General features: G+C 37.7%; 2 protein-coding genes across 4 annotated transcripts in view; both read right to left on the bottom strand.

The window, feature by feature from the left end:
* Positions 1 to 3,320, bottom strand: part of LOC107584746 (switch-associated protein 70-like) — an 18,988-nt gene extending 15,668 nt beyond the window's left edge. For 2 of the 3 annotated variants that reach the window (XM_016271463.1, XM_016271466.1), the window contains exons 1-2: positions 3,089 to 3,319; positions 1,491 to 1,631 (exon numbers count right to left, since the gene is read on the bottom strand). In XM_016271463.1, coding sequence (XP_016126949.1) covers positions 1,491 to 1,631; positions 3,089 to 3,184 — 237 coding nt within the window. In that variant the 5' untranslated portion in view covers positions 3,185 to 3,319. Of the gene's footprint in view, positions 1 to 1,490; positions 1,632 to 3,088 lie in introns of all 3 variants that reach the window. The other variant, XM_016271465.1, reaches the window with a different exon arrangement.
* A 3,021-nt stretch (positions 3,321 to 6,341) lies between these two features.
* Positions 6,342 to 17,959, bottom strand: LOC107584694 (zinc finger protein 143-like). Its single transcript, XM_016271397.1, has 16 exons — positions 17,829 to 17,959; positions 14,488 to 14,590; positions 14,042 to 14,128; positions 13,147 to 13,230; positions 12,913 to 13,041; positions 12,621 to 12,814; positions 12,357 to 12,428; positions 12,159 to 12,272; positions 11,986 to 12,061; positions 11,397 to 11,522; positions 10,989 to 11,168; positions 10,387 to 10,614; positions 10,178 to 10,308; positions 8,625 to 8,756; positions 7,731 to 7,841; positions 6,342 to 6,697 (listed from the first exon to the last, which is right to left on the bottom strand). The coding sequence occupies exons 2-16, from the start codon at positions 14,582 to 14,584 to the stop codon at positions 6,614 to 6,616; spliced, it is 1,845 nt and encodes a 614-aa protein (XP_016126883.1). The 5' UTR covers positions 14,585 to 14,590; positions 17,829 to 17,959; the 3' UTR covers positions 6,342 to 6,613.
* Positions 17,960 to 21,128: the final 3,169 nt, after the last annotated feature.

The following is a 21,128-nucleotide window of genomic DNA, read 5'->3' as shown; positions in this document are numbered from 1 at the left end:
ACAGGGACAGCCCGAAGGGCAGGACCTTGTACTGGTATGTCCGCCCCTCGAACATAAACCGCAGGAATGGCCTGTGGGGTGGAAGGATCGAAACATGGAAGTGCGCGTCCTTCAGGTCGATCGCTGCGAACCAATCTTGGGGACGGATACACCTGAAGATGCATTTCTGCGTGAGCATCTTGAACAGGAGCCTGTGCAGGTCCAAGATAGGTCTCAACCCACCGCCTTTCTTGGGTACAATGACGTAAGGGCTGTAAAACCCCGACCTCATATCGGCTGGAGGAACCGGCTCTATCGCGTCCTTCGCCAGTAGGACTGCGATCTCTGCACGCAAGACAAGGGCATCTGCTGCTTCCACTGACGTAAAGTGGACGCCCCTGAACTTGGGAGGACGCCGTGTAGCGAATTTAGCTCAACGACAGGAGCAAGTGGCATCAACAGAACTACAGGCGTACCCTCAACCCAACCGCTGGGTCAAAACAACCCAATTTCTGGGTTTGTCCCTATTTTACCCAGCACTGGGTTGTATTTAACCCAGCATTTTTTAGAGTGTACACTAAGTGACACAAGTAGCACAGAAACTTCATACTTCATCTAAACAGTATGAAATTTTAAACAGTCACTTAAGTCTTTATAAATTTTCATTTTCATTTTCATTTCATTTGAGACATAAAATTTTTTTATATGTGAGTAACAAGTCTCATGCCCCATGAATCACAAGTGACGGCCCATGGATATGAACTTCCTTACAGTTGTTTTAGCATTTTAGGTCTCATCTTCTTTAGTATTTACAAACTTTTTTTGGACAATTTTCCAATTTAAAATGTGCTGAAAACATGAATGAATCGCTGAAATAATACAGTGGGCTCCAAAAGTGTGAGACCACTAGTGAATACATTTTATATTGTAGTTCAACTAAAAATGCGCATGAATATCAAATCTTGAAAGTTTTATACATTGCCTTTTTGCTTTAATGACCGGATCATTTTATGCAGCAGCATGTTTAAATGTTTAAAGAGCATCTTAAGTCATATGAACAGTGTGAAACATGTACTTAGTTGAGTAGTACTGTATATATAAATAGTATACAAAGCTTTCATGTGTTGTGTGGGATGACATTATTAATTTATTTATTTTCTTTCCAATTTAAATCAGATTTTGAATCCTAGATTTTGGACCCCACTGAATGTCTTAGTACAGAAAAACAGACAGACACACACACACAAAAAAAAGAATATGCCTGTGTGAGTCATGAGATATAATGTGCAACCTTATTCCAGAGGAAATTATAAGCATCTATTCTTAAACGAAAACGCGTGCTGGTGATGGTGGGATGTATACAGTAATTCCTTCTGTGACATTTCTGACGGGGCTTTACTGGGACAAGAACATCATGCTATTATTGTCGTCTGATTACTGTCATCATAGAACTGCTGGAGTGAAATACAGCAATAAGGCTGCTCTTTGATAAAAGACAGTGTATTTATTACCTTATCAAGTATGAACATGTTCAGGTAGGGCATGTATCCTTGTGTTGACACTGGACCTTCGTCATCATCTTTAAAGTGCTCCTCCAGGGCAGAAGTGTTATGAGAGATTTTCAGGATGGTGCACAGGTTGTGAGACAGCACCTAAAGAGAGCCAGACAGCAACTCTAGGCCACTTGGGTTTAATCATCACGCAAAATAAAATCGATCAAGCGGGACTGAATTTATGCTTATTATGCTTAAATGCCTGAAATTAGTTTTTTTTTTTTTTTTTTACAAAACTAATTTTAGCAATGAAAAAGTCAATACTGAAATTTTACTCCGCGTGGATAGTGATGAAAAAGCATTCTGCTTTGTATAGAAGAAAATGTTGATTTATTTAGTCATTTTGATTTTCTTATTATTGTAAATTATGGAAGAGATACTAACGATAAAGCAGCTTTGGATGGTTACTGTATCTTTTAGGTTGATAAAATACCCAACTTTGCATAAAGTGCTAAAATACTAAAGATAAAGCAGCTTTCGGTGGTTACTGTATCCTTTAAAGGTGGGGTAAGCGATTTCTGGTAGCCAATGTTGACATTTGAAATCACCAAAACAAACACGCCCCTACCCCAAAAGTGTCTCGCCCTTATTTTGATAGCTCCACCCCACACATACGTACGCAACGATTAGTTCTGTGAAACAAAGCAAAACTGCTGCTGCTTTCCATTCATGGCGTATTGACACAACTTTCAAATGATTTTCAACGGTCGCTTTGTCGCGTCCAGTGTACTAGACAGACTTTAGCTGTTGCGGAGCAGACACGGTGTTACTCACCTATCGAGAAGAAACAAAGCAACCTCGGCGTCCGATCGCAGGCCTTCCGCTCCTTGAGTTCTCTCCAGCGCTGGAAAGCTGATCCAATATTTACACGGGTCCTACTTCTTGCCTTAAGCCTTCTTTTGTTCTGCAGATGTTTTCCTCTTTTGTTTTTTATCTGCCATCTCTATCTTTCTGTCGCTCGGCTCCGCTAATGTCCGTCATGTGCACTGAACGCTCTCTCCTCCACATCACGAGTAGACACGCCCCTTACTGCTGATTGGCTACAAGTTTGTTTTGCTATTCGGCCGAATCAGTTTTCTAAAGTGTTTTTGAAAAATCACTTACCCCACCTTTAAGTTGATAAAATATCCAACTTTGCATAAAGTGCTAATCTGAAATCTAAATGTATTTCATCTAAGTGTTCAGTGCACATACATCTGCATACACCCATGAGAAAGTCTTGCAAGACTGATCAAGCGTTATTCAAACATTGTAAACATTTAGTCTGTGCCTTTCTCTCTCTTCAGCTGCCAGTACTTTGTAGCCCGGCATCGAAAGGAAATAATCTTGGTTGCAGAGAAACTAAGTTACTAAATGTATAATTGAAAATTTTGATCTAGAATATAATGCCTGTATGAATAAATATGTCTAAAAGAGACATCTCTTACAGAGTAAATCGATTTTATGGACAAAACTTCATGTTTCAAGTGGATAAACGACTGCGCATAACCCAATACACGGAAACTAGAGCTCAAACAGGTGATTCCTACAGTTGACAGTCGAGTAGGTTTGCTTACCTTTAACTGGGATTTGGATACTTTCCCGTTTCGGTCTACATCCAGAGCAGTAAAGCCGTACCAGATGGGTTTGAGTATTTCGTCCCGGGATAACATGATAAATTCAGTGAAAGATGTCAGAGCGCCTGTAAGACTGATCTTCTTCCCTCAGTGCGCGCAGCATGAGCGCGAGTCACGTGACATACACTTTACATAAATCTCACATATTTACATACAAATAAAACCGTAATGTGAACCGAACGAACCTAATAGGTTCCTTTTATCAGTGCTTTCAATTTTGACTGCAGTCAGTGAAGCGCTTTTTTCCATGCGAGCATTACTCGGCCATAAACAGCACTGAGGAAAAATAACAAACCACAAGAAACCCTTATATTCAATTTGTGCGAATTATTATTGTCAGAGGAGTCGACCGGCTAAGTAAATGTCTTTTGTATGAGTAATCTTCTACACAAGATCGTCACTTATGTTAGTTTGTAATATATTTGCAATATGTAAATTAATAACAAAGTGATAAATAACCACAGCACTTGTTAAGCACGATGCCATTCGTATGATATGCGTTAAGGTTTCCTCATCTGCACACTTTTTCGCTTTCTGACGAACTCACTTTTGTGCTTGATTACTACTGTTTGCGAACACTGAACTGAAACGCATGCATGTGCAAAAAATAAAAAATAAATTATTTTCTAATAATTAATAAAAAGCTGTTTAATAACGTGCAGTACCTATGTCACGCCGCAGGACATATCACCACGTGTTTATTTAAATGCAATAATTAGATTGTGTTCCTTAAAACAATGTTCAACCAAACAAGAGCTTTGTCTGCATGTACAACATAAATCTTTGGCCACATGCAGCAACATATATAACGAATCTGCAAGTCTTTGTTAAAACAATAAATACAGTCTAAATCTATAAATAGAAACGAATGTAGAAATACATGTCAGATGGCATCGATCAGGCCATGTGTAAATGTAGCAGGCATTGAAAACATAAAAAAATATATATAAATAAAAATATTTCCTGTAATTTCTGCACTGCATTCACAAACAGGTCTGGTAAAACAGGTCTGGTAAACCACCCACAACAAACAACCATTGGTATGAAGTCAGAGGAGGAAGTTCAAATGTTTCGCAAAAATGATATCAAGTACTAAGAATCTTTGACAGTCTCTTGGCCTTCTTACAAACAAGTTCCAGAGACCTGCATTGTTTTTCAGTGATTTCCTTTTCATATTCTTGAGTATTGCAGTACTGACTACAATATCATTTCAAGCATGCTGACCATTTCTTCATGAGCCAATTTATGAATAATAACCGCAAGTAAACAGCATAGTAAATGAATATTTATTGAAGGCTTTTTATGGAAAACAATCTTTTTATTTGATCTATTTTAACTTGACATTATAAACAAATCCTCATAATGTATGCATATTGTTATTTCTCAACTTGACTGCTGTTTTCACTTTTTACAACTATTTTCACCAAAAATATTTTATTTTTGACTAAAAATGAATGTAGCCTATACAGGTGCATCTCAATAAATTAGAATGTCGTGGAAAAGTTCATTTATTTCAGTAATTCAGCAAATTGTGATTTCAAATTGTGAAACTCGTGTATTAAATAAATTCAATGCACAGACTGAAGTAGTTTAAGTCTTTGGTTCTTTTAATTGTGATGATTTTGGCTCACATTTAACAAAAACCCACCAATTCACTATCTCAACAAATTAGAATACTTCATAAGTTTTTTATGAAATTCACATTTTTAGTGAATTGTTGGCCTTCTGGAAAGTATGTTCATTTACTGTACATGTACTCAATACTTGGTAGGGGCTCCTTTTGCTTTAATTACTGCCTCAATTCGGCGTGGCATGGAGGTGATCAGTTTGTGGCACTGCTGAGGTGGTATGGAAGCCCAGGTTTCTTTGACAGTGGCCTTCAGCTCATCTGCATTTTTTGGTCTCTTGTTTCTCATTTTCCTCTTGACAATACCTCATAGATTCTCTATGGGGTTCAGGTCTGGTGAGTTTGCTGGCCAGTCAAGCACACCTACACCATGGTCATTTAACCAACTTTTGGTGCTTTTGGCAGTGTGGGCAGGTGCCAAATCCTGCTGGAAAATTAAATCAGCATCTTCAAAAAGCTGGTCAGCAGAAGGAAGCATGAAGTGCTCCAAAATTTCTTGGTAAACGGGTGCAGTGACGTTGGTTTTCAAAAAACACAATGGACCAACACCAGCAGATGACATTGCACCCCAAATCCTCACAGACTGTGGAAACTTAACACTGGACTTCAAGCAACTTGGGCTATGAGCTTCTCCACCCTTCCTCCAGACTCTTGGTTTCCAAATGAAATACAAAACTTGCTCTCATCTGAAAAGAGGACTTTGGACCACTGGGCAACATTCCAGTTCTTCTTCTCCTTAGCCCAGGTAAGACGCCTCTGACGTTGTCTGTGGTTCAGGAGTGGCTTAACAAGAGGAATACGACAACTGTAGCCAAATTCCTTGACACGTCTGTGTGTGGTGGCTCTTGATGCCTTGACCCCAGCCTCAGTCCATTCCTTGTGAAGTTCACTCAAATTCTTGAATTGATTTTGCTTGACAATCCTCATAAGGCATAAGGCATAAGGTTCTCTCGGTTGGTTGTGCATCACACCACTTTTTCCTTCCACTCAACTTTCCGTTAACATGCTTGGATACAGCACTCTGTGAACAGCCAGCTTCTTTGGCAATGCATGTTTGTGGCTTACCCTCCTTGTGAAGGGTGTCAATGATTGTCTTCTGGACAACTGTCAGATCAGCAGTCTTCCCCATGATTGTGTAGTCTAGTGAACCAAACTGAGAGACCATTTTGAAGGCTCAGGAAACATTTGCAGGTGTTTTGAGTTGATTAGCTGATTGGCATGTCATATTCTAATTTGTTGAGATAGTGAATTGGTGGGTTTTGGTTAAATGTGAGCCAAAATCATCACAATTAAAAGAACCAAAGACTTAAACTACTTCAGTCTGTGTGCATTGAATTTATTTAATACACAAGTTTCACAATTTGAGTTGAATTACTGAAATAAAGGAACTTTTCCACAACATTCTAATTTATTGAGATGCACCTGTACATATCCAATCATCCGAGACCACTAGTGAAAATGCTATTCATATCAGCATAACAATGTAAATGATAACAATTGAACTAAAAAATGTATTATTTGTATTTGGCATGTTGCTTTATTATCAGCAGCACTTGATCTGACCTTGACCTGAGCTTCTTGTGCTTCAAAGCAAGCGAGAACACTGGGAAAGCATCACGACACACCAAACACACCATCCCGTTCATCTCTTTTTATTTAAAAATTGCAAACAGGTTTCTGCCTTTTAGATATCTATATCATTATGAATGAAATTTGTAAGAAATGCTATCATAGTGCACAAGCTTAACCTCTGTACAATTGTGGCGAAAGGGTAATTGCAAAAGTTCATAATTTGCTCGTGTAATCACTAGTCATACTTCATCAGAAGGTAAAGGTAGTTAATTGGCCAGTTCTGCTGTTTCACTTCCCTGTAATGATGATGCTATTCTCAGAGCCTCTTCCAATGATGTCTGTTCATTGAGCTGCAAGAGCAAATACAACATATGTGTTCAATAATACACACATAGGCCCAGCTAGACAGATAGAGGTCAATGAGTGACTGAAGGCTGGAATAAATGACATGACTTTGCTCAGATTTTTTCCCCTGATTTGCAGTCTGAATGAGTCGATGTCAGTTGCAGACAAGTCCGAGCCAGTCGGCAAGTTTCAAGCAGTCTGAGATATTTCACAAAAAATTGTGTAGTGTATGATAGGCACAGGATACTAATTTTTCTTTTTAGCTCCAGACTACTAGCAGTTGCTCAAAAACATACATTTATACACAAACCAACTGCAACCAACTGGCCAACATCTGGCATTGACTTTAAAGGGATAGTTCACCCAAAAATGAAAATGTTATGTTTATCTGAAGTTGGGAATATGTGGAAAGTCACCACTCCCGAATGAGTTCGCGCGAGAGAATGTAATTTTTTAGTTTTAAGACGGTTTGAACAATCCGGATAAGCACAAGTATGTACCATTTTGATTAGCCATCATACCTACAATGTTTGTGCACTGTGTAAACAATGAGTGAGAGCGCGAGAGATCACTTCCGGCGCTTGCGTAAACTACGCCAGAGCGCGTGTACACCTCACGCACCGGATGACAGTTGGACATAGTGGTGTATTAGAGGTAAAAAATGATAAATACTGTTCAGTTTCTGGCACAAACCGATCGTTTCGTGTCTTAGGACATCAATGTGTCGTCACGAGCCGCAGGGTTTAATTTGGATTTGTCTGTGCATGTTTTTTTTACTCTCATAGATTTTGTTACCATTGCCATGCATTATACGACTGATAGACTGCAACGGCTGGAGTTAAAAATCTCAGTTTGTGTTCTACTGAAGAAACAAAGTCACCTACATCTTGGATGCCCTGGGGGTAAGCAGATAAACATCAAATTTTCATTTTTGGGTGAACTATCCCTTTAAGCAACGAGTGCTGAATTCCTATAGATGGCAAATCAAAGAAAAATGAGGTCAAAATTGTGATGCATTCCAGCCTAAGTGAACTATACCTGAACAGCAATCTGTGTGCCATTAGAAGTAGCCAGAAGTGTAATTGGATGTGCTGAAAACTCATCCTGTATGCTCCTGGAAGATGATAATTCTGGAATCATAGCAGTCATCTGGAGAAAACAGAAACAAACAAACAAACACAGTTCATGTGACCAGTTTATAGACTGCTGTAGACATGATGCTTTTTTTTTTTTGTAGGCCAAAACCCAGAAATGTGTTAGCATTTTAAAACTTCCAGTTCCATCGTCCTGAAGTGGATTTTTTTAAACGGGTTTTTGGTTAAATGCCTGAAATAAAGTTAATCTGTGGTTAATAAAGTCTCAAGATATGTTCATGTTTTATTCTACGACATAAAAATACATCAGTAACACCCCCTTTTTTAAAGCTTTTACCCAACTTGAAAAAGGCAGTTGCTATCAAATGGCTTATAGGACTGCAGAGGTTGAAAGAAAAGGTTTTTTTAAATAATGGCAGAAAGAACTGTCAGAAAATTAATGATGGTGATGTTGAAGTCGTGCAGTTTATTCATAGTCGACCTTTAGCTTTTTACTTTTTGCGATTGTATTAGACTTCTGTTGTGCTCATTAGTGAAGATTATCATGATGAACACAATGTGTAAGAATCATAAACTTATGTTGGTCACAGAGCTTATTTTCTGCAATAATCCAAAAGCCAGTGGCAAAATCCAATTGGGTTTTTGTCGAGGGAACCAAACTACAAACATACGTCAGCTTCACTACAGCGCTCTATATCCACACAAATCAGCAGTGGGCAGAATATAGTTATGTGATAATTAAGAAGAGAAAGTTTGATCTATTTGCTGGCAATAAAAACCACACACATAAATATACTTGTTTGGTTCCCAAATTTACAATAGCCAAAAGCCTACACACCTGTCCTTCAGTCCCGTCCTCTGAGACCACAGTCACTGAATGAGCCTCCGCTGATGATAGCAAAGACTCAGTGGGTGGGATGGTGATCACACTGCCATCTTGTGTTACCATTGTGATTACATTCCCAACAGCCTGTCAGAAATCACAGAATTTCCCATTCAGCGCATGTATTATGATTAGCTTCTGGATTTTCTGTAGACGTCTATGGCTGCAGCACATATAAACTAATGGCAATGTCATACATTTTTGTTATAGGGTAGGTTTTTTTAAAAACATTTAATAAACGAACATGCAGTTTTCTCACAAACTGTGTAGATGCAAATCAGTGTTCATTTTTAGTATAACTGATATAATGTGTTTGTTCAAATGTTGAATTATATTTTATTTTTGTATATTTTCCTAACTTTAATTTTAGTTACATTTTTAGTAATTTTTATTAACATATAGTTTTTGTTTTTTATTATTAGAAATGTTGCCTTGAAAAAGAGCTGAAATAAAATGTGCTTAAGCCTTTTATTTTCTGTAACGAGAATGTTTATGGTTATAGTTTTAGTTAACAACACTGTCATTTTTTTCCAAATTGTAAATGAAACAGATAATTGGAACATATTTTACATGAAAATACTACACTGTAAAAAAATAATTTCAACGAATTTGTAAATAAAATGAAGATTTTAAAGTGCCCCTATTATGGATTTTTGAAAATTACCTTTTATGCAGTGTGTAACAGAGCTCTAAGTGAATGAAAACATCCTACAAAGTTTTAAATCTGAAAGCGCACCGAGTATAAAGTTATTGTCTCTCAAAAGAAAGAGTCGACTCTGAATCATTGAAACGAGTTGTTTTTAAAACAAATCCCAAGCCGTTTCATGTTGACGTCAACATGAAAAATTAGCATATTGCCCGCCCACTTGTTGGTCTTTTCGCTTTAGTCTGGAATGATAATGCAAATTCATTCTTTGCCACTAAGTGCAGCTTTTGGAGCAGTAAAAATAGCTGTTTCCCCGGTAACGCTGTACACAAAGCAGCACTGCGCTCACAAACGCTGCTTTATCAGGCATTACAGGCATGATGAAATGAAAATGAGACCAATCGGACCAATCACCGCAGATTAGCGTCACGCAAAGGAGGGGTTTGGAAAAATGAATCATTGAGTGAATCGTTTGAGAGTCGTTGATTAAGTAAGGTAAAGATAAATGCATATTATAAGACAATAAAAGTGTTTTTTGACCTTGCATGCCTGTCAACCTGCTGTTGGAGACTTCCAAAACCAAAATCTGAACCTTTCATTACCCATAATAGGGGCACTTTAGTTTTTCTACTGCAAAATTTCATTTAATTCAATGTGTTACTTGCCATTTCCTTGTGAAATTTACTAGCAATTTGTTGTTGTTTTTTGTGCAAACTGTTTCTACACCAATTTTTCAGTGTATTTCAGTTTTTCTACTTTTAAACTTTCATGTTTAATTCAATTTAAAGAAATTCTCTTAATTTCTGAGAGAAAACTGTTTAAACTCCCATTTTCTTCTGTTTATAACAACCCTGATGCAAACCTGCGATGCTCCATCTTGTGTGATAAACGTTACATGTTGTTCTGTAACATCACAGATCTCAGAATCCATCTCTGGACAAGAGTCTTCACACTTCACAAGGCTAACAGTCAGGGAGGGGTCATCTATAGCCTCTGAATACAAAACACAGCCCAGTTTCACTCAGAAAATATCATCTTGTGTCTATAATCAAGATAGTTTTCAAAACCAACCTGAAGGGGGTTCAAAATAGCCCTCCGACTCCTCTTCTATAGGCTCAGAGTCATTGTGCGCTGAACGTTTGTGCATGACCAGTGTGGAAATCTGCTTGTACGCCTTTCCACAGTGGTTGCACTTGTAGGGTTTGCAGGGAGTGTGCACTACATTATGTTTGTATAGACTAGAGTACTCAGTAAATCGCTTGTCACAACCAGGAACTGTGCAAACATACGGCCTCTCTCCTGCATGCAATAAAGACACTGCTTTAGACATCTTTTAAAAATCCTACAATGTGATTTTCTGGATTTTTTTTCTCATTTTGTCTCTCATAGTTGAGGTATACCTATGATGAAAATTACAGGCCTCTCTCATCTTTTTAAGTGGGAGAACTTGCACAATTGGTGGCTGACTAAATACTTTTTTTCCCCACTGTATATGCAAAGTCTTCTGAAGCCATACAAAACTGAATTTGTTATTTACTTAAAATCTCACCATATCAGCACATTATTCAAAATTTCTCCTTTTGAGTTGCACTTAAAAAAGCAAGGTTTGGAGCAATAAAAAAAAACTTCAATTTCTGGGTGAACTATCCCTTTAAGGCTAAAGAGCAGCACACCTGTATGGATCCGTATGTGGTTCTTGTAATTGGTCGCGCTGGCAAACGCCCGATTGCAGCCTGGCTCTGTACAGTGATACGGTTTCTCTCCAGTGTGTGTGCGAACGTGCACCTTACAGATGTTTGAGGTAGTGAAGGATCGTCCACAGCCCGGGAATGGACATAGAAATGGTTTCTCTCCTTAAAAGAACAGAGAACAAATAGATAAGTGGTAGGAGCCCAAGTACTGTGGCGGTATGTCAGTATAATATGGCAGATAATAGGACAAATCTTCATATGAAACTATTGAAATATGAAATTCTTATGCATGCAGCCTTTTGTTTATTTTTCAATACCATGATAGTTTAACACTGTCTTCATATTTCCATAATATTCTAATAAATAGATGGAAGATTTGAAGACATGTACCTGTGTGAATTCTGGTGTGCTTTTGAAGGTCCCCTGAAGTCTTGAAAGATTTCTTACAGTCCATCTCCTGACAGCGGTAAGGTTTTTCTCCAGTGTGCGTCCTGATGTGACTTTTCAAACCGTAACCTAAAAGTAAATTAATTATAAGTGATTCATATACGACACAGTTTAAATATGTTAGAAATACAGTGTTCAGGGTTGGTAAGATTTCTTGAAAATGTTTTAATGCATTTATTTGATCAAAAATACAGTAAACAGAAATACTGTGAAGAACTGGTTTCTATTGTAATATATTATAAAAAGTAATTTATTCCTGTGATGACAAAGCTGAGATTTCAGCATCATTACTCCAGTCTTCAGTGTCACATGATCCTTCAGAAATCACTCTAATATGCTGATTTGGTACTAAAGAAACATTTATTATTATTAATGTTGATTTTTATATTTTTGTCAGGACTCTTTGATGAATAGAAAATTCAAAAGAACAATATTTACTTGAAATATAAATCTTTTGTAACAATATCTTTACTGTCACTCTTAATCAATGTAATGATTAAGTTGCTGTGTTTTACAACATATTTTTTATTACCTGTTGCAAACTTTTTTCCACAGCCAGGTAAGTCACAACAGTACGGCTTGTCACCTGTATGTGCTCTTTCATGTACCTGAAAAACAAAATGCAATCATAATGCATTGCATTTGTAATGTCATCTATGCTGAACTGCTTTTATTTACAAGCTCAAATAACAAAGCCATAATAACCTTAAGATGATTTGCAGTGGTGTAAAGCTTTCCACATCCGTCATAATTACACCGAAAACATTTCTCTCCCGGCTGCTGCGCATTACGGCGAATTCCTTGACCCTGAAGAACGATCTAGAGAGAAAGGATAAACATTTTAGAGCAACTCCGAGTTTGGCTAATGACATTTTTATGTTGCATGGACAATTACATTCTCACCTGCATCTCCACAACACTGTGAGGATCACTGGTGATCAGCTCAGAGTTTGTGTAAGAGTCAATTTCTTCGATCTGCAGGAAAGAAATTATGGTTTATAATTACACTTTACATATTTATTTTACCAACTTTGACAAGTGAGCAAATGAGACCGATTGTGCTAAAAACTATTTATAACATATGCTCCCTAATTTAATATTGCCAGCAAAATCATAGCAAATATATTGTGCATATCTTTGCATTAGCCCTAATCATATTGGTTGTACCTTGGTTGTGTACTGCTCCAAAGCATCGATTGTTTCTTGGTCAATAGCCACATCTGTGTGCAAATCTGCTACTGTGCCATTCGTCTGGATGGCCAGAATGGTGTTTGGTTGTGACACCTGAAGAGCATGATGAATGTAAGCGGTAGACCCGTCCTCTAACTGCACCGCCTGCAGGGTACTGGGTTCATATGTATCTGCCAATGCAATATTGATATAGATATATTAAAAAGCATGCTCATCCGAATCCCATTTAACATCTTGCTGCATAGTAAAAACAGAAGAAAGGAAAAACCTTTTGCAGTGTGGTGGATGTAAGCAGTAGTTCCATCTTCCAACTGCACAGTCTGAGCATCCTCCAGTCTTAAGCTCTCATTACCAACAACATCACATACAGATGAGCCCGTCCAGTTAATTGGCTCATCTAGTGTGAATAAAATATAAATAAATAACATCCTAAACCTGTTCCTAAATTTCACGTCTGGTGAATCTAATATAAAGATTTGCTGCATGACAAAGAGTAAAATACCTGCTTTTGGAACAGCAATGTGTTGCACATAAGCAGAAGACCCATCTTCTAACTGGATCACCTGTCCTTCTACTATATTGCTGTCTGGGGAAAAACAACCAGCACTCAGTTAATGCCTCACTCAGAATATCATGCTAACTGAAATCTTCCATTGCATTATTTTATGGAAAAGCAAAAATTCATGCAACTTTGATCTGACTATTTTAAAAACAGGAAATACAGGAGTTAAAGATTATAGATGCTTCATGATCATTTTAATTTAATGTTTTAATTATCTTAGCTGTCTTATGTTTGGCTAATAATAGATATGAAAGTTTGTTTCCGCCATATATAAAAAAATAAAAAGGTAATTGCAACTTTTTATCTCACAGTTCTGTGTTTATATCTCACTTTGTTTCACACAATTCTGATAGAAAAATAAAAATAACGGCAAGATATAAACTCAGAATTCTGATGTTTTCTCTCTATTCAAGTTTACATTTCACAATTCTGATATTTTTTCTCAGAATTCTGAGTTTATATCTCACAATTCAGTTTACATCACGCAAATCTGAATTGTGAGATAAAAAGTCACATTACCTTTTTTTTTGTTCCGTGACATGAACGAGTCTTCCTTAACTATATTAAAAATAATAAATACAAAAATGAAACTAATAAACAAGTAATTTTGAGATCCTGCAGCTAAACTAGTTGACAATGTCATGGATTTGAATCACATGAGAATGCATTACTATTAAATTAAATGCAAATGTTTGAAAGAAAGTGTGGAAAGGTAACCAACAAATTTGCTTTTCTATATGTAAATTTATTTCCTATAGATTATGCCGAGTTTTGTTACATCTAAAAAGTGTCTGGGATGAACGATGTTGTTCAGGGGGCACAGTAATAAACATACCTTGAGTGTTGTGAGGTATATATGCAGTGGAGCCATCTGCTAAAGTCACAGCCTGCAGACTGACTGTGTCCATGCTCTGATCGCCATCTGAATCATTAACAGGACAATTAGAGACTGGCATAGACTGTAATACTGGAGTACACTGCAAATCAAATGTCACTTATGTTCACCAAGGATTCTTATACTGTACTTGGTGCTCAAGAATTTATTAATATCAATGATGAAAACAGTTGTACTGCTCAATATGTTTCTTTAAAATGTGACATTTTTGTAACAATGTAAAAGTTATTCACTTCTGATCAATTTAATGCATCCTTTCTGAATAAAAGTATTCATTTCTTTAAAAAAAAAAAAAACTTTGGAATGGTAGTGTATGCACACCTTCCCTTTTAATAAAATGCCAATTTTTGAGGGAAATAAAAGTGTATAAAGTGTGCAGCTCTGACCTGCAATCCCCACAGTCTCAGTTAAACAGAGAGTAACCTCCTGAGCATCTCCCTCATGCTGGAAATCTGCTGACTGATTTATCTGAGCCAGCAGCATTATAACCTAGGAGAAATCAAATGTTAGAAATCAAACACTATAACTCTATGATCACATTTAATAAGAGTTATGGCACCGCGGTCTCAGATTGTATATATCGTTGATTGCATATGGTTATTAAAGATTCCTGTATTCCATCAAATATGTCAACAAAAACATGGTATTGCCATGATACATGTCCAAAAAAATTAGTATAGTGGTACACTTTCCTTAGGGGTTCAGAAAGTTGATTGCACTGAAATGCGAAACAGTGCCATTTGTGTCTCTCTTTTCATTGGCCTCATTTGTAATGTCTAGATGGAAACCTATTATTAAAATTGTATTCATTTGGCTTCAGAAGACAAAGCAAACTTTATCTATCTGATAGAATCGTACAGGGATTTACAAGATAAATTATAGATTAAAATAATTATTACAAATGATAATACAAAAAATATACTTTAAATATATTAAAGACCCATACAGCTCTTTTCACTTTAAACATATAGCTACACAACAGGTCAACATGGGAATAAAACTCAATGCTTTTTCCTATTTGGTCCTTCATGATATTTCTAGTATTCATTTTTTTAACATGTAGATGAAGTGCTTATATGGATGTTATATATCAAATTAACTAGGGCTGCACGATAAATCGAAATGGAATCGAGATTCGACAGAAGCTGCGATTGTCATGCGTATCTTTCAGTGAAGCACGGTTCTGTGATCAGCAGTAAATCTCCATCCAAAGGCCAGAGGGCGCTCTCGCGCTGAAACTCCAAATACCCAGAAAGAAGAAGAAACCCAGAATATCGCTGCAGCTGAATAAACAGAAGATTCAACTGCTTTCATTGATTCAACGTGACTAATAAACACACGACTTTCACTTTAAACATAGCTACACAACAGGTCAACATGGGAATAAAACTCAATGCTTCTTCCTATTTGGTCCTTCATTATATTTCTAGTTTTCATTTTTTTTTTAAACATGTAGATGAAGTGCTTATATGGATGTTATATATCATATTAACCATGTAAAGCCTGATATATGAAAAACTAGCAGAAATAAAAAAAATAATAATTTCTTTCAAATTTAAAAACCTTATTAAATGTTTAGGCAAAATATAAAGGAAACACTAAAAATAAAGTTTGCCAGTATGTTTTGTATTATGTTTGTATTATGCATGTGTAGATTATGCAGCATGCAACAATTATATAGGCCTACATAGGCCCAAACTAAATAAAAATATGCAATTCGGTGCACGTTGTTACTTATATAACCAAACAGACTACTTACATAAAATGCATATAATTACGAGTTGTCAATCTATATATCCTAAAAATACATCTTGGTATTTAAATGCTTAGTTTTATTATGAAAATTCTGTAGTTTTAAAGGGGTCATATGATGCGATTTCAAGTTTTTCTTTCTCTTTGGAGTGTTACAAGCTCTTGGTGCATAAAGAAGATCTGTAAAGTTGCAAAGACTAAAGTCTCAAATCCAAAGAGATATTCTTTATAAAAGTGAAGAGTCAGCCACGCCTACCTAAAACGGCTCGTTCGAACACGCCCCCACATGTCTACGTCACTATGTGGGAAGATTTGCATAACGCCGCCCAAATGTTCACGCAAAGAAAGAAGGCGTAACTTTTATTTTCGCTGTAGTATTGTTGACGCTGCAGCCATGTCCTGAAGACGCTGTGTGCTTCGTTGTGAAAGCGAAACTACTTTGTTTGGCCCGCCGCCTCAGCTCACGCTTGCCCGCCGCCGGCTGTTCTGACTTACAGACTGTAAGTACGTTTTCATTTAAAGGATTTGCCACTGATGAATCAAACGCAAATTTTGAGCAGTGTAGAGTAACGTTAGTGCTTGTTTGTCATTTCTGATCACAAATGCAGACATGGTTTTATGTTTACGCGGCGCGATGCAATGCAACACGTAAAAAGACAGTATAAGTCATTATAATCCGTAATTATGTCCCCCCTGGATGCAACAAATGCCTCGTTTATAATGGGTTTTACTGGTTTTGTCTCGTCCTGCTGGGAGACGGCATCTGGATGCTGGTGAGGGGCGTAACATTTCCGTCACACGCTTGAGGTATTCAGCCAATCACAACGCACTGGATAGCTGGCCAATCACAGCACACCTCGCTTTTCAGACCGATGAGCTTTGTAAAAATCGACGTGTTTCAGAAAGACGGGGCATAGAGGAGAAACAATAATGTACAGTATGTGGAAAATAATGTGTGTTTTTAACCTTAAACCACATAAACACATTTCATTACACCAAATACACAAAATAATGTTCTTTTTAGCAGCATCATATGACCCCTGTAATTGTGGGGGGAGAAAAACATGTAATGCAAAGCAAAGCAAAGCAATGATGACCGAGAGATGGACAAATAAACTTCCTACAAATTTCCTCAAAAGCCGAATGCATCATATACTTGCGCTTTAACATGTTTTGTCTAAAAAATGAATGCATGGATAATAAAAAAAATGGATGCATGGGAAATTCCAAATATCCATCTTGAAATATTCGTAACAATACACAAGTTATCCTTATGTTTATTTTATACAATCGTTAAAAGATTTCACAGCAAAAAGAGCAACCTAACGGTGGACAGAATGATACTAAAAGGCCTTTTACTTACTAAAGTATTAAGTTAACTATTAATCAGACGACAGAAGGCATGTAGAAGATTGTGCATAACCGGGTTTCAGCAGGTTTTTAGAAATTAATATATCGAATATGATAGAGTAGGTTTTATATGCTTTTATAGGGACTCAGATGATACCATTAAAATGATCACAAAATACTATAAATCAGACATGAAGTTTTACTTCCTAATCTCGAGAAAGCTTTTGGTCCTTCAAATTTGCAAACTGTTTTACAGTTTCTACAGTCACCTCAGGCTGGTGGTGCTCGTGTATGATTATGCAGGATTTCTTTAGCTTGTATCATTTGTAAAAAACAAACAAAAACCGAGTGTTGTGAGGATTTCATGAAAACAGTGACACTTGAGACTACGGGATGTGGAGTCAAGGCAGAGAGACACATGCTGTGAACCTGCGGCCATATCTAGAATCAGATGTAAACAAAATGTCGAGACAATTACAGTAACGTTAGATAGTCTTTAGTACATTCTGTATAAACATGGTTTATTACTGCTGCTGCAAATGTGATTTTCAGTAGCTGCAATGTACTCCAAATCATCTTATCTAGCACATTAATAAGAGATGGGTTTAGTGTTTCAGACACTCACCTCTCTGAAGAGCCTAAACTACCAGAAACAACGCACCGGATCAAATTAGGCTATATGTATAATATTTACATATATGAAGGTCCCTAACATAGCGAAATAAAACGGTGATGTGTTTTGGGTCGGTACTTTTCTTCTCTGGTTTTAATGTTAGATATTCAGTGAAGATGTGTATTCTGCCCCCTACTGTTCAGGAGTGAAAAACACTACCTGTCCAAAAAAAAAAAACATTTTTTCATTTTTAGTATTTTTTTATTCATTTTATGAACTCTCTTGGTTAACAAGGAGTAAAAGGACGACCTCTAACGGAAGGGGTGCAGGCTGACCAGGCTATTAGAAAGATCATTGTTAGATGGAGCTGGAGTCTTGGACAAACTGTTGTCAGTATGTTTGCACAGTGAGCGTAACTTACTAACTTACAACATAGATGTATTTCATGTTCCTTGGCTTGCTGGCAATTTTCTCTGCCACCTGGATAACAAAACAAAACATTTATTACATTTACAACATGGCAAGTGCACTAAATAAGGGACTTAATATAGGCTACACTGAGATGACTTACGATGGACATAGTGAGAGAACACAATGTTGTTATACACTCTCAGAAAAAAAAAGGTACAAAAGCTGGGGCGGTACCTTTTCAAAAGGTACACTTTTAGGTTCTAAGATGTACACTTTGGATACTAATATGAACCTTTAAGGTACCAACATGGACTCTTTAGTTACAAAGTTGTGCCTTTTGAAAAGGTACCGCCCCAGTGACAACTTTTGTACCTTTTTTTCTGAGAGTGTATATTGTAAGTATATGACAATACCTCAAGGCCATCCTCCAAGCATTTCCCTTCATAGATGCAGCCGAATCCTCCCTCACCAAGCATTTTGCCGATTTCATACCAACTCAGAATGTCATCTGTTAAAAGATGAATAATTGTAGATGACATGAAATGTCAAACAGTAGTCGACAGTGTTGTGTTGGGCAGAAAGCTCACCCTAGGGTCCCCTAGGGATCGGCGCCCCTATGCCACGGGCCGGCCCTGAGCTGGAGGACTTTGAACCTGCTGATCTACAGAAGGAAGGTCTACAAAATCACTGGAAAGAGGTTCCTCTAGAGCAGGGATGGGCAACTGGCGGCCCGCAGTGTCTTTTAGTAGTGAAGTGAAGTGACGTGACATGTGGCCTAGTATGGTGACCCATACTCGGAATTAGTGCTCTGCATGTATCCCATCCAAAGTGCACACACACAGCAGTGAACACACACACACACCGTGAACACGCACCCAGAGCAGTGGGCAGCCATTTTTTTGCTGCGGCGCCCAGGGGAGCAGTTGGGGGTTCGGTGCCTTGCTCAAGGGGTATTGTATTGTCGTGGTATTGAAGGTGGGGAGGTACATTCACTCCCCCCAAGTAGTCGACAGTGTTGTGTTGGGCAGAAAGCTCACCCTAGGGTCCCCTAGGGATCGGCGCCCCTATGCCACGGGCCGGCCCTGAGCTGGAGGACTTTGAACCTGCTGATCTACAGAAGGAAGGTCTACAAAATCACTGGAAAGAGGTTCCTCTAGAGCAGGGATGGGCAACTGGCGGCCCGCAGTGTCTTTTAGTAGTGAAGTGAAGTGACGTGACATGTGGCCTAGTATGGTGACCCATACTCGGAATTAGTGCTCTGCATGTATCCCATCCAAAGTGCACACACACAGCAGTGAACACACACACACACCGTGAACACACACCCAGAGCAGTGGGCAGCCATTTTTTTGCTGCGGCGCCCAGGGGAGCAGTTGGGGGTTCGGTGCCTTGCTCAAGGGGTATTGTATTGTCGTGGTATTGAAGGTGGGGAGGTACATTCACTCCCCCCACCTACAATCCCTGCCGGTAACCTTTGGGTTACGAGTCCGACTCCCTAACCATTAAGCCACGACTTCCCCACTGGATCATATTAGACATATTTGAAAAGCAAGTCACGTAAAGATTGCTTTCAGTTTATGATGTTAATACTATCTCCAACCAGGAGAGGTTTCCAGCCGCTCCCCTATTAATTTCAGCGTAGTAGTACGTGCACTCTAATGTAAACATTCACTAACATTAGCAAATACTAAATGAAAAGCTGACCATGAAAACAGTATTTTCAAGTCAACATGGTAAACAGATGATCTTTTTACCAAGTTCAAGGGGATACCCATATGTTTGGATTGTTTGGAAATCTGTATTTTATTTAAATGGCCATCACACCACTGCTCACAAACAACGGGGACGCCAGAGTTGCACTTGCCTCAAATTTCAAAGGTAAAATTCATAGTCAACAAAATCATTTTGCCAAATGCATGACAGAAATGTTTGCACTGGACTATATTAGGGTTTCCGCGGGTCCTTAAAACTTCTTCAGTTAAATTGTTTACATTTAAGGCCATGCAAACTCTTAAATGGTACAAAAAGGTCTAAATTATAAGAGGTCTTTGGGGACGGAAATTCAAGAATTGCTATATGGATTAATATGACGATTAAACTTCAAAAGGCTACGATTTCACTGAATAAACTTGAGCGCTGCACCTCAGCTTTGTGTGTACTGCGGTTAACGGGGAAACCACTGTATTTCTGCCGTTCCGAAAGTGACACCTGCTGGCAGTGAACGAATTAGCTTTTTCAATAAGCCCATCTGCTATTTTTGCTACACATTTTTAAATGTGAACCAGTGGATCGACAAAAAGCTAATGCATTATAAAAATCTAAACAATTAAGACACTAAGATATAGTTATATGTTATTTAATATAATAATTAATTGATAATAATTGATACTTTTGACTCATCCCTTTTCTTAAAAATTGTTTAAAGGCTGAAATGTGAAGTGCAGATCTTGAAAAGGTCTTTAAAGGTCTTAAATTTGATTTTAAAAATCCTGCAGATACCAGGTTATTTTATGGTACCATTTGGAATAACTTTTTTTAAGCCCTTTTAACTGTCCTTTTATGTTGTTTTGAGAATGTTCTGTAGGCTACTGATAAAAAAAATGACCTCTGTATATTTGTTTGTTGCAAATGTACAGACAATGCAATTGAAATGTTTACACTGGCTTGTCGGGGTAATATTTCTGTCCACTCACAACAAAGTTTTCCTTCTGAATTAGCATAACTGCACAAGTTGTATACTTAATAAAATCTTTGAAAGCAAATGCCATTAGTTAATTTCCCTCAATAAAAAGGAAATTGAGTAAAACGGGGTAAAAAGTGTGTGGACGTGGATTAGTAATCTGGCCCCTTGGTATAAAGGAGAAAAAATGCTGGCCCTCGTCACTATCAAAGTTGCCCATC

The sequence above is a fragment of the Sinocyclocheilus grahami genome, unplaced genomic scaffold (assembly GCF_001515645.1).
Source record: "Sinocyclocheilus grahami isolate Dianchi unplaced genomic scaffold, SAMN03320097.WGS_v1.1 scaffold62.1, whole genome shotgun sequence".
In the NCBI taxonomy this organism is placed as follows: domain Eukaryota; kingdom Metazoa; phylum Chordata; class Actinopteri; order Cypriniformes; family Cyprinidae; genus Sinocyclocheilus; species Sinocyclocheilus grahami.
Note: the sequence above shows the minus strand (reverse complement) of the source record. Positions and strands in the feature narration are given on the sequence as shown.